The sequence below is a fragment of the Capricornis sumatraensis genome, chromosome 13 (assembly GCF_032405125.1).
Source record: "Capricornis sumatraensis isolate serow.1 chromosome 13, serow.2, whole genome shotgun sequence".
In the NCBI taxonomy this organism is placed as follows: domain Eukaryota; kingdom Metazoa; phylum Chordata; class Mammalia; order Artiodactyla; family Bovidae; genus Capricornis; species Capricornis sumatraensis.
Genome location: NC_091081.1, coordinates 75,923,319 through 75,936,273, shown reverse-complemented (window position 1 = coordinate 75,936,273; position 12,955 = coordinate 75,923,319). Strand labels below are relative to the sequence as shown.

General features: G+C 42.8%; 1 protein-coding gene across 2 annotated transcripts in view; it reads right to left on the bottom strand.

Annotated features, from left to right (window-relative positions):
- ESR1 (estrogen receptor 1) overlaps positions 1–10,727 on the bottom strand; it is a 275,093-nt gene extending 264,366 nt beyond the window's left edge. For both annotated transcript variants that reach the window (XM_068985148.1, XM_068985147.1), the window contains exon 1: positions 10,273–10,727. In XM_068985148.1, the coding sequence (XP_068841249.1) occupies positions 10,273–10,727 (455 nt within the window). The remainder of the gene's footprint in view (positions 1–10,272) is intronic.
- Positions 10,728–12,955: the final 2,228 nt, after the last annotated feature.

Genomic DNA, 12,955 nt, shown 5'->3' with positions numbered 1-12,955 from the left:
ATCCCTGTTTTAGGTCGTTTCCTAAATTCATCTTCATATCCAGCGGCAAAAGCCTGCAGCCTCATACTCTTAATGCAACTGCGTGCTATATACATTATTTTGGAAAGATGAGGAGTAGAAATTAAAGTTACTGTCATTTTTCTCTTTGGCATTCCTTTATCTCTCTGCTTCTGAAACCCAAGTAGCTCAGTGAAATGGAGACTCTGGAAAGCAGGCAGCCCTGGGTCTGAATAGTTCTCCTCAGGGTCAGAGCACAGCCTGGGGCCGCTGTGATAGACAGGCCTAGGAAGATTGTGTGATAAAGCTTTCAGAAATGCTGGAAGACCGTGAATCAGCAGACTACCCAGGAGGAAAGCCCATGGAGTTTTCTTGTTTTGTTTTGTTCTTTTAATTGCTTATTTCCGCTTCACTCCCAGAGCAGACATTAACACTGCTGAGATATGGCCCAGGCATCTGTAGTTTTTTTAATCATCTGGGTGATTCTGAAATCATCCTTGATCCAAATGTGCAGCCGGGTTGAAAATCAACTTTTCTAGACACTCTGTACATTCTGGCTTCTATTCCTCTTTCGTCTCTGCATCCTTCTTTCCAGATCACAGAGAAACCCTCTCCTTACCTTACAGTCATAGCTTTTCCATAGACTGTTTACCTGAGTTTTAACTTCTTCCCTCTCTGGAATTGCTTCAGTCCAGAGTATTTTACGTCTTTCACTCTTTTTTTTTTTTAACTGATTTACTTTTTTTTTTAATTTATTTGGGGTTTACTATAGCTGCTTGATTTCATTTTGCTAGCACAGTAGCTGGCATATACTAAGCATTTTGAAAAATATTAGCTGCCTGTTTCCTTTAGGTTGGAAAAGTTTAACTTCTAATCACAACAGGGTGTTAAAGCTGGTCCCTTGAAGGCAAAATAAACACACATAGGGAAGTTACAAACCCTCCAGACTCTTAAAGCGCGCTCATATTCACCTTCTTCTGTATAGAATAGTCAATTCTCCATCAAAGAAGTAATTAAAAAAATTGTGGCTGGCTATGTGCTGGGCATGTTGAAAGCCCGTGACATCTCTGAACTCGTTTAATCTTCCCAACTACCAAAAGATGTAGGGCCTATTTTGATCAACATTTTACAGATGAGTAAACTGAGGCACATGGAGTCAGAGATTACAACTAGACAGGGATTGAGAAATAAGGTGCTTGTCTCCCAAACCAGTGCCTTCATCACTCTATTATATATAATCTTATTTCAGTACTTGCAGTTACATTCTATCAAGGCACCACAATCACTGAGTTAGTGGACAATGAATTATCACTCCTAGGGGAAATACAGGGTTAGGTTCTTGAGAGCCTCTGCTGCTGCTGCTGCTGCTAAGTTGCTTCAGACGTGTCCAACTCTGTGCGACCCCATAGATGGCCGCCCACCAGGCTCCACCGTCCCTGGGATTCTCCAGGCAAGAACACTGGAGTGGGTTCCCATTTCCTTCTCCAATGCATGAAAGTGAAAAGTGAAAGTGAAGTCGCTCAGTCGTGTCTGACTCTTCGCGACCCCATGGACTGCAGCCTACCAGGCTCCTCCATCCATGGGATTTTCCAGGCAAGAGTACTGGAGTGGGGTGGCATTGCCTTCTCCATTGAGAGAGCCTCTAGTTGTAACATTTTCATCAACCAAATACTATACAGCGTTGCTTCATCGGTGTGTGTGTGTTTCTGTTTAAAGACATCTTATTTAACATACATTGCTGGTTTGTCGACAGTAAAATCATGGCCAACAGCACTATAACCCATGCTGAGCGAAGTTTATCTAATCTGTACTTTCTCCATAAGGCACGTCACAGCCTTCTTGCACTTAGGAACGCTAGACAGCACTTCAGCACCAGGCTTTCTAAAGAGCAAAATCACTAAATGAAAAGCACAAAAATGCAAACACACACACACACAAAGTGGCAGTAAACAGACCTCAACCAGGACACTTGTTTACAGTCTGAGATCTGAAACAAGCAGACAGAGCTCGCCTGGTCTGACCTCAGCTGGGAACGCGCATGTCGGATGATTCAAACTTTTCACTACTTTGCGCATGGCCTGTGCTGCCACGAATGACCGAGAAAGTGACCGAGAGTACTGAGTGATTGGAAGGTGACAAAAAATGTCATCGAGCAGGTGAATTTGTAAATGTGCAGTCCTTGAATAATGGGAATCAATGAACTTGAAATGCCCGGTGAAGGAAAGGAGATTCTCAAACTCCTCACATTCTTCCAATCCCATCTAAAGATCTCTTCCTGACCGGACTTTCTGCCTGCAAGAGGCCAGAGGGAATCAGGGTAACTGGTACTTCCTGCCCACCACGCTTCTAGGCACTTCAAGTGCCATGCGCTTTGCTAAGGGCTCAGAGAAATACTGTGATATAAGATCAGCTTTCTGTTCAGACCAGAGCTCAGGGGTTCCTCCCATTAGAAATCCAAGAAGCTTCTGGAGGCCTCTCAGGTTTTGTCAGGTAACTGAAGAAAATACCTTCTCATTGTAACTAAATTGACTCTTGCAGTCAAATTAGAATGCAAGATTATAATGCACTTCTCTCTCTGAAGTGCCTGAAATAGTCCAGCAGAAACAGAAGGTCTTCAAAAAAAAAAAAGTCAAACTACCAGCTTCCCAGGTGGCTCAGTGGGTAAAGAACCCACCTGCAATGCATAAGACGTAAAAGACGTAGGTTCAATCACTGGGTCAAAAAGATCCCTTGGAGAAGGAAATGGCAACCCACTCCAGTATTCTTGCCTAGGACATCCCATGGACAGAAGAGCCTGATGGCTAAAGGTCTATGTGGTCGCAAAGAACAACTCAGCAACCAAAACAACAAAAACAGCCTTTAAAATCAAGTACATTTCTGACAATGTTGTACAGCGAAAGTTATGCCAAAAAAAAAAAAAAAAAACTAACACTTAAAAAAACATCAAGTAAAATGAATCATGGACGGATCTATGACTGTTAAAAAAAAAAAGAGTGTTTTTGTTGACAAAGTGGGAAATTATAGTCAGCTCTATATGGGTAGTGTAAGTTCATGTGGATATAGGCTCCTGAAACGTAGACCGCCAGAAGACAACAAACAAGGCTGCACTTTCTGTCACCTCCTTGACAAATCCACATGCAGAAGACTGTGGCCCTGGGATTGCAGCCATCCATGTAGTAAGGCTCCTGGCTGCTCCGTGCTAACACTGATGTGTGAACTGCTAAGAATATAAACACACGTTTTATTTCATCTATGCCCCTGGTGAACTTACACACTTTGGAACAAGTGTGTAGTTAGCCAAATGAATGAATGAATGAATAAGCTGCCGGACCAATTTCACTAAGTGAAATTTTTGTCCTGAATTTTTGTTAAGCATCTCTCCTTAGAGACAAGAAACAAAAATCATTCTTGAAACTTTTACTGTTGTTAATGCCACTTTTAACGTCATGACTGGGTTATTAAGGCATATTCTTACACCACTGGCCTTCCTAGGCTAGGGAGGAATTCTGCTGAACCCTGTTCCAAATTTTATTAAAATAACAGACGACACAGGTCAATAAAGAAATAAACCAGAAAAGATGGAAGGAAAAATCTGGGACTACACAGATGGAGTGACTAAAACAGAAAAGAGAGAAAGAAAGCTGGATAGCGGAAAAGAAGCCAAGAAATGTTTAAAGGGAAGAACGTTAGAAAATAGAGCAAAGAAACAAAATAGAAGGGACTATTAACACAAAGATCAGTGGAGGAAAGAGAAAGGATGCCAATGCACAAATGACTATTTCTAACATTATTTGGTTGCAGGGAATCAAACGAGAATTATCTTTTACTTTCAGGGTCTTAAAAAGAAATTCCAAGTCTTTATGTGAGAGAAGTGAGTCGTGAATTGATTTGCCAAGAAAACTGCCCAGGAAGCAGTGCCTCGCAGGCACACACAAGACAGCTTGCGTCCCTGCACCCACCACCGGTGGGGGCAAGGGGACAGAGGGATGCAATCTAGACAGAGCCTCAACTACAGAGAGGGAGCCTCTGGGACAGGCAGCTCTGTAGAGGCCAAGCTGAAGCTGTGACTCTGACCATGAAACCCTCAGGGGTTTCTGGCTCCTCTTGGAGGTGATACTTTGGGGGAACCTTCAAAAAGAAGGACCCCCATGTGAATTTTTTGAGGGCTCATTGGGAAATGTCTAGTTCTGAAATTTTCTTAATTAAGTTTCATTGAACCACCCTAATTTTCTCAAGCCTAAACCACAGGAGTTTCAGAAAGCAGAAAATAACAAGACGGAGTTGCCTACTACCTCCTGAAAGATGACATATTTGATTCAAGGAGAAGATGTTATGGGAACAATCTAAGGATGCACCATGTTCCCCTAAAAGGTTCAGGAGAGAAACACAGAAAGAAAGCAATCCAGGCTTGTTTGGAGTGTTCTTTTTGAATTTCTGTATGGCAATGAGAGGCACTTAACAGATTTAGGATATCCGTGTCATTGACAGTATTATTATGGACAATTTTGACTATGTGTCTAAATTATATCACCACAGAAAAGAGCAAAGTACATTAAAAATGCTTGATTTCTATCTGGATAGATATCTCCAGGCTACATAATAGACATTCAGAAACACTGCCTACCCAAACTGACATCAGCACCTCATTGCTGCTAACCCACCACCAGCATCACCATCCCCTCCTTCCTTTGCCAACGCCACCATCACCGTGGCTCCCACCATCACACTGCCATATCACTATTTAAGGATCTCAGAGCCTCAGCAAATCGAAACGATCGAACTAAAGTTTGTGTCAGGTTTATTTTGCATAATATTAAACACTGATTTTGATTAAAATCCTTAGTCTTCCTCATTAACCCAGGTGCAAAATGATGTTTGACTACAGAATTGTGAAATAATTTTCTTCTAGCACTGAGATCTAAGTCACTGAGAGTTTACAATGGATTAGGCACTATTTTTTTTTAAGTCTGCAGTATTTTGTTTAAGCTTTATAATCATCCTAAATGAAGAGAATGTTACTGTCTCGTTTTTTAAAAAAAAGGGAGAAACTGAGGACTGGGCAATTTGGTTGAGCTCTCATAGGTGGCCCACTGTCGAGCTGGGACTGGGTGCCTCGCAGTCTGAGTCCAGAGTCATTGCACTTAGCTACTACACCTTACTAAATAACTCTCCTTTCACTCAATCATTCTTGATGCCTGTGGAGTCAATCCTAGTCTTTCTGATTAACTTATCATTTTGTTAAAATAGATAAAATTTTGTCAGTTGGAACCAAAATAGTTGCCTTTCTAGCCTTTGTATTTTTAACAGGGTCTAAACATATACACATAATTAAAACTGTTGTTGATTTATGTAAAACTTCTCCCCTCTCATAATTCCTACTAATATTCTCGAAGATGAGAACTCTGCATTCGTTTCTTCTCTCATGAGGTCAAGAATATCATAAAGGTGTTTGCAGTCACCTCCAGCCCAGTTCAATCCTCAGATTTCAGACGACACTGTGAGAATATGTTTTAGAGAGAGAGTATGGGAAGCTCAGACACACTTCTTAAAAACTGACCTTACAGGTTAACTCATCAGCAGAGGTTAAAATATAAAATAAAACTACTCGATGATTTTGGTGAACTGCCTCCTTTCCATAAAATTCTTTACACTTTCACTTTAGCTGGTTTGTGTTCAAGTGGCTGAATTCTGGGGACTTACATAGCACTTTCTTTGGAGTATGAATTTTGGTTCTACACAGTTACAGCATTCTGTTTTCCTTTCTTCGATACGCAAACTGGGGCTTGGAATTAAACAAAATAAGCAATTTGCTTTTACCCATTCAATGTAACCTAAAGAAGAAGGGAACATACTTAGCCCGCTGCCTTCTCTACTGGGTCCTTCTAAAGTTACATTAAAAATAATACTGAAGTCATTGGAAGGATTTAGATTTATTATTTTTTTGCTGAGTACACATTTTAGAAAAAATATAATTCATATACTTCCTTATATAAAACTATTTTCACATAATCAGGGTTTTGACTTTTTAAAAAACGTATGTATAAGATAAAAGTTCTTTATGAAAACCCAGACTGCAAACAAATGTTGCAGATGGTAATAAAGATTTTATTTAAATTTGGCTTCCACGGAAAATGAGTTTATATTATCATCAATCTATATTTGCAGTGAAACTCCTGACCATTTAAGTCAGTTCTTCCCTACAGTAGTTTTTTAGCTTATAAAACACAAGAACAAATATTAACATGTGAATAAAATCGCTTATATAGCTTATGCATTGCTTTTGCATATACTAGCTCGCTTGACAAAAGTACTACTATCTTAGCCTTATTGAAAAGTTTGATATCTTTGATAGTTTTTCCTGTATCTACGGTTCTTGCCACGGTCAGTTTCTTACCCCTGTCTTTCATATCCTTAAAATTTATAAGAAACCAAAATGCTGAACCTGAATTTTCCTAAATTATGAATTTTACATCTTAAATACATTCACAAAAGCAATTCAGAGATCCAAATTAGCTGAGTGTGAGAAAGAAGACTAGAATAAGTGACAATTATCTTTCAGGGGGCTTTCTACCAAACATGTACAAGCCACATAGAGTAGGTGAAAATGAAATGGGGTTTTAAGATGTGATCCTGTTTCAATCCAAAATATATTCATTCCTGAAGCAATACGTGGCTCTTAAACTGTTCGTAGACCCACACAATCAGGTACACAGTAACAATTTAAATAACTGAAAAAAAGTAAGACCAGGAAAAAAGGGTGCTAAGATATCACCTAACTACAAAGAAAGAATTACTGAAAACTTGCAACTTAACCATTCAAACCTCTCTCTAGAATTGAGCCTTGCTTAAAGTTGAAAAATAGTTCAAATGTTCACCGATGCACAAACTAGGCACTGAAAATATGCATATACCCAGAAGACAAATTTCTAGGGCTTTGGCTTTGATGTAGAAGTTTGGATATTGGTCAATTTTTTGGAAAAGAGGGCAATATTTCACCTCTAAGAATACTCAGTGATAAGACTGACACCAGCATGGAGTGTTATACACCTCATTTGAATTTTTAAAACATAGTGGATATAATTAATTTTCTTCTTCAGTTTTATTCAAACCTTCTAAGATGTTTAAACATGCTAAGGAACCCAGGATAAGGTAACTCACACTTGCCTTCATCATGAAATTTTAGCTAAGACATATTTTGCAGGTCACAGCTTGCCTCTTTACAAATTTATTCCCTTTCAATAACAATTTGTTGGGATATATAACCATCTTTCTCCCGTTACTATATGCCCAGGACAGTCTTATCTGTTATATGTCTTCATACATAGATATGGCTGCATATTATGGCCAACAGAAGAAAGCACCCGTAGCATCTTAATGATAAAATGATGTGAACGCCACATAAATTCTTTGAACATCCCAGTGGGACATTTAGCTGGACAATCCACACAATAGCATTTTACAAATGGAAAAGTTAAGAATAAAGTTAAGTAATAAAGGGTAACCTAACTGACCTAAAGTCACCAGCTGATTTGTAAGCAAAAAATAAAACAGAAACAATCAAAACTGTTTTTTGGTTTGTGTCTATAAAACAACCAGGCACTTACCTGAACTTTTTGTTTTCTACTGACCATAACATTTTAGGTCAGTAGCTTTTAAACTTCTTTACCTCAAGCCAGAATAAGAAATACATTTTAATCACATCCAACACACATAAGCATGGATAATTAAAATAAGTTGTCAGGAAACAAAATCTGCTCTTATTAGATATTACCCACTTGAGTATTTTCTATTTTTTTAATATTTTATTCCTTTAAAAAAATGTTCTAGACTCACTAAACTAATTTCATGATCCTCTGGATCATGACAAGCCATCTAAAAACACTTGCTTTCGGCCCCCAAACTTTTGATAACTACTGAAGAAAACTAAGGGTTCCTGAAAGAATCTAATCAGCTCTTTTCTTTTTACCCAGTCATTCAAACAGTAAAATTGAGAGGGGGAAAAATATTAAGTAACATCTGTCTATTTAAAATAATTCTGTTTGATAGTCTTCTTTTCCTCCCTGGGTAATAAAAGGCAAAATTCAAACATTAAAAAAAGGATGTTATGGAAAATAAATGCCAAAGGAAAAAATTATTCTGAAAATGAATTTCCGTCTGGAATCCCATACGTACTGAGTTTTTTACCTTTATTATTTTTGAAAGTTCCCTTTTTCTTTTTTTAAAAGTACCAGAATGTTATCTAATGCAAAAAGTTTAAGATGGGGCATATTATAGGGATAGTATTTGCCACTGGGATGATGAACAATTTTGAATAAAATGTGATCCCCTCTTCATTTGACCATGCTCACTTTGTAATTACTGGCAAGGCAGTAAATAATCCACTGAGAAGCAGTCTCATTAGTGCCCATTGAAATTCAGTGGCATTAATTTGCAATAAAAGAACTGAAAATTAAATGGAAAAGAAAATAGTTTCTGGAGTCTACCAAGAGGTTATGGAATTCACATCATATCAATGCCTTCCTTCACATCAAGGAGTTTAAAAGGTGTGAATCAGACTTAATCGTTAGATTTTGTTCTAACACTTAAAAAAAAAAAGGCAGAATAAATTCTTTTTCATTTCCCATTTTAACCCTGAATTAAAACAAGTTAAATGAATTTGACAGACGCCAACTTGTGAAAAGTTTGTTCATCCTAGTGAGTCTTCTATGGAATAACTCAGGCTGGACCTGCCTGGCTGTGGGGTGTTCTAAAATCTTTTCAGAGGCTAAAGGATGTGGAGTGTGCTCAGATAGCCCATGATCTCCCCTTCAAATTCTCTGGGGCCACTTGGCACCTTCCTCCTGCTGCTTCTACTATAAATATCTCTGGAAATAGAACACTGAATGGAAAATCATCCCAGCTTGCAATACAGAAGGGTCTGGGTTAAGGATGAAAGGCAGGTCCAGACACCAGTGTACAATCAGACAGTGCCTAACTCAACGCCCAGCCACGTGGGCGCCCTGAGGTCTCTCAAACCCACTCCGTGGCACCCCTGTCCAGCAGCACCTAGAGCACTGGTATTCCCCAGGACCCCCTGCCTAAGCCCTTTTGGAGTCCACCAGGAAGAGAAGGGAGAAATTGTCAGGAAGAGAAGAGAAATTGTCAAAGGGAAAATGAGAGCAAGAAGGGAGAAGGAAAGTGTCATCTCTACGAAAAAGAAAAAAAAAGAAGAAGACACAAAACATTTGCCTCTAAGTCACAAAAACGTCCCTGTGTGCCCTGAGCTACCATCTGCTTCTTGCCCTGAAGGAAAAGCACAGAACCGGGCTGAACTCGGGCACAGCACTCCCGGGGGCATTCTGTGCCCCGTAGGCCAGAAATGAAACTTAGCTGGAAGGAAAGTATTTCAAAACACTCGTGCTTCGATGTGGCATGATTCAAACTCACAGGACACATAAATCTCGGGATGTCAGAAGTCTTCTGCCAGCACTGGGCTCTGACACGGACTCAGTCCGGGTAACTCAGAAATCAGAACACTCCTTAAGACCCATCCAACTCTAGGGTCTTCTGAGGGGCGCGTTTCAGCCCCGCAGCCCTCCTAGGTGGGACGGGGAGAAAGACGTGCCAGGAATCGCTCCCCGAGGAAATCACCTTTGCCACCACCATCCTCATCATTATCAGAGCGTGCATATTTCCAACCCGAAAGTCGAGGAGCAGGGAAATTTGGCACGCACCGTAAAACAAAATTGTTAAACACTACTACTAATATAAATAAATAACACTGAGATCACCGAGTCCCAAACACCTCCAGCCTTAAGCACCAAAGCGGGACCTTTTCTGGGGACTCAAAGCACCTTATGTGTGTTGGCTCTGGGGTGTCCCCCTCCCCAACTAAAAAAACCTCTGCTTTGCACGGTTTTCCAATATGTGTTTAGTTAGGAAGCACACGGGGTTTCAGATCTGCGTATCAAGCAGACATGGGGGCGGGGTGGGGGGGAGCGGTGGAGAAGAAAAAAAAATTAAAATTAAAAAAAAATTTTTTTTTTTTTTTTAAGCTGCTGGGCCAGAGAACTTGACTCTCGAGAACACGAGATGCACCCGTGACCCCAGGCCGGGCGGCGCGCTAGCCCTCGGGTCGCGCGGCCCCGGCTCGGGCTGCGGCTGCACCCGGGCGCCCAGCCCCGCGGCCTGCGGGCCCCGCTCCCTCCGTGCCGCGCGGCCCCTCGCCCCCGCTCCCTCCCGCCGCCCCGCGCGCGGCGACCACCCCGACGGGGCGCGGCGGGCGGCGCGGGTTACCTGTAGTAGGCGGGAGGGCCGGCTTCGCGCACCGCATAGCCGCTCGGCTCGTTCTCCAGGTAATAGGGCACCTGTTGGCCGTGCGGGTGCAGGAAGGGCGAGAGGGGCTGCGGCGGCGGGTGCAGCAGCACCAGCGGGCTCGGAGACACGCTGTTGAGCGGCGGGAAGGCCCCCAGGCCGTTGGCGCCGAACGCCGCCGCCTCGGACCCGGGGCCGTAGGGGAGGCCCGACTGGCCGTAGACGGGCGCGGAGGCGGCGGCCGCGGCGTTGAAGTCGTACGCGGCGCCCTCGGGGTAGTTGTACACGGCGGGCTTGCTGCTGTCCACGTACATCTCGCCCAGGGGCCGCTCCAGGGGGATCTTGAGCTGCGGGCGGTTCAGCGGCTCCAGCTCGTTGGCTTGGATCTGGTGCAGCAGGGCCATGCCGGACGCTTTGGTGTGTAGGGTCATGGTCATGCTGAGCGGCCGCGGGCCGGCGCAGACCGTCTCCCCCCGCGGCAGAGGGCTCAGCAGCCGGCCGGCCACCTGGAAGAAGAGCACAGCCCGCGGTTAGAGGCGGCGCAGCGCATGTCCCGCCGCGACGCGAGCGCCGGCCGGGCCCCGGGGAGCCGGCCCCGTCCCGAGGAGCGCGGCGGCCGCCGGACGCGAGCAAGTGCAGCCCTGCGCGAGCGCGCTCTGCCAACTCGCGGGCTCGGGTCTCCAACTTTAAGTACAGCTCTCCCGAGCTCACAGGCATGACAAAGGTGCTGGCCCCCGGCCAGGGGCTGCTGCCTGGCCCTGACGTTGCCTTCAACATCACTCCAGGCGCGCAACTCGTTTTGGAGAGATCCCAAAGAGCAGCTTCCCTGAACTTTACTTTACTTGCCGCTGCTGGATAGAGGCTGGATTTCACGGCAGGAGGGCGGGGGCGCCGAGGGATCTCCTAAAGGTGGCCCGGAGAAGACGGGTTTCAAACCAACTCGGAAGACTCATCCCGGGGCCAGCTTTCTCTAACGTGCTACCTTATGTGCCCCGTGCCAGGCTCCAATCTATCTCTGTTTGTCTCCCGTGCTGTTTGATTCACGCTCCTCGTTGGCTGGAAATAACGTAGTGTGTACATAGAATGACCCTGGGGAGGACCACTCTGTAACTGAGATATGGTAGATAGAGTGGGGTGTGCGGTTGCCGATGCAGACAGCTATATTTAGCAGCTGCAGAGACTGATCGCAGGCGTCCGGGGAAAAGGGGCGGAGATTCAAGGTGTGCGTATAGGAAGAGCCGAGTTTTGCCTTCAGGAGAGTGCTACCTGACCTCAGTTTCCCTCGTCTAAAAAATTCTCCCAAAGTGGTCGCCTCCAGCAGCGATCTTCCGAGATTTCCCAGCCCGCCTTGTCTGTGTTGGACCACAGTACTGTACTTGTGTCCATTAGGAATTCTAATGTGAATGACGATTTACCAAAACCTTTCTGTTAGGAGGACATAGGTCTTCATGCTTTCCAAGGACTATGCAACCAGAACTTCAGAAAACTGAATATGAAATGTGACCCTTCCATAAAAAAAAAAAAAAAACCTGAGGTCATTAACCACATCTTTAGCAATTATGTTGCACTGATGGTCTAAGCAACTAATTTTAAAATCAGCAACAAATTTTGAAAGTCAGTGATGCCTTTCTGTTCCTTTGTACTCCGATTGGACCTTCTTGGTTCACTTGGACTAGGATATGCAGATTCAAATATCCAGATTGAAAAAGAAAGAGGAAAAAGTTTGGTACTGAATTAAAAGTTAAACCTGCTCAAATACATTATATATGTATATAATATATTAGAATAAATAATATAATATATATAATGTGTGTATATAAATATATATTTAAAATTATGATACATACATTGTGTACCTATAATCATGGACAGTTTATACTTTTTAATAAACTTCCTTGTCCCCAGTCTAATGAACTCTGATACAACTGATACTTGGTTTTAATTGCTATCCCAAACACTTGACAGAATACCTGACAAAATTTCCATGTCATATATAAATGCCAAAGATGCTATCACTGATAGTAATACCTGGGGATATCTTTATACTAGTAAGTACATAGCTACCTAATTCTTATAAGAACAGACAGAGCATTTGGGGATAATATGTAGATATAGCTGATTTACTATGAAGCCAAAACTGAGCTCAGCATCCATAACTAGAATTATAAGCAAAGAAAGGGTTAAAAACACATTAGGTGAATCACAGATATTTCTCTTTATGGCCAGCAACCATTACTTTCCAAAGCAATCTTTTTACAGATGACTTCGTTTCCGTAAATCACACTTTCAATTTTCAAACATCTTAAGGAAAAAAAACCATGCACAAGCACTTCAGAGGACTCTGAAAAATCTGAACCTGCCGAATTCTGTGTAAATTACACAAAGAACCCTACGGGTCCTGAAAGCAGAAGGAGATGCACACACAAACCCAGGGAAAACAGCAAATCCTTATCTCCCTGCTCAGATACAGACACTGGTCAGAAAGGTGAGCTGCTTTCTCAAAATGCTAAAGCTGCAAAGAGAAATCAAAAGAGTCCTACCCTGCTGGATCAAGAGCGCCTTTCCAGAAATGTTCCATGGGCTTGTAGAAGTCAAGGGCTGAGACAGTGAGAGGGAAGGGAAGAATGTGCTCCCGTGTGCCTGTGGCTCCGGGTGTGAGCAAGGC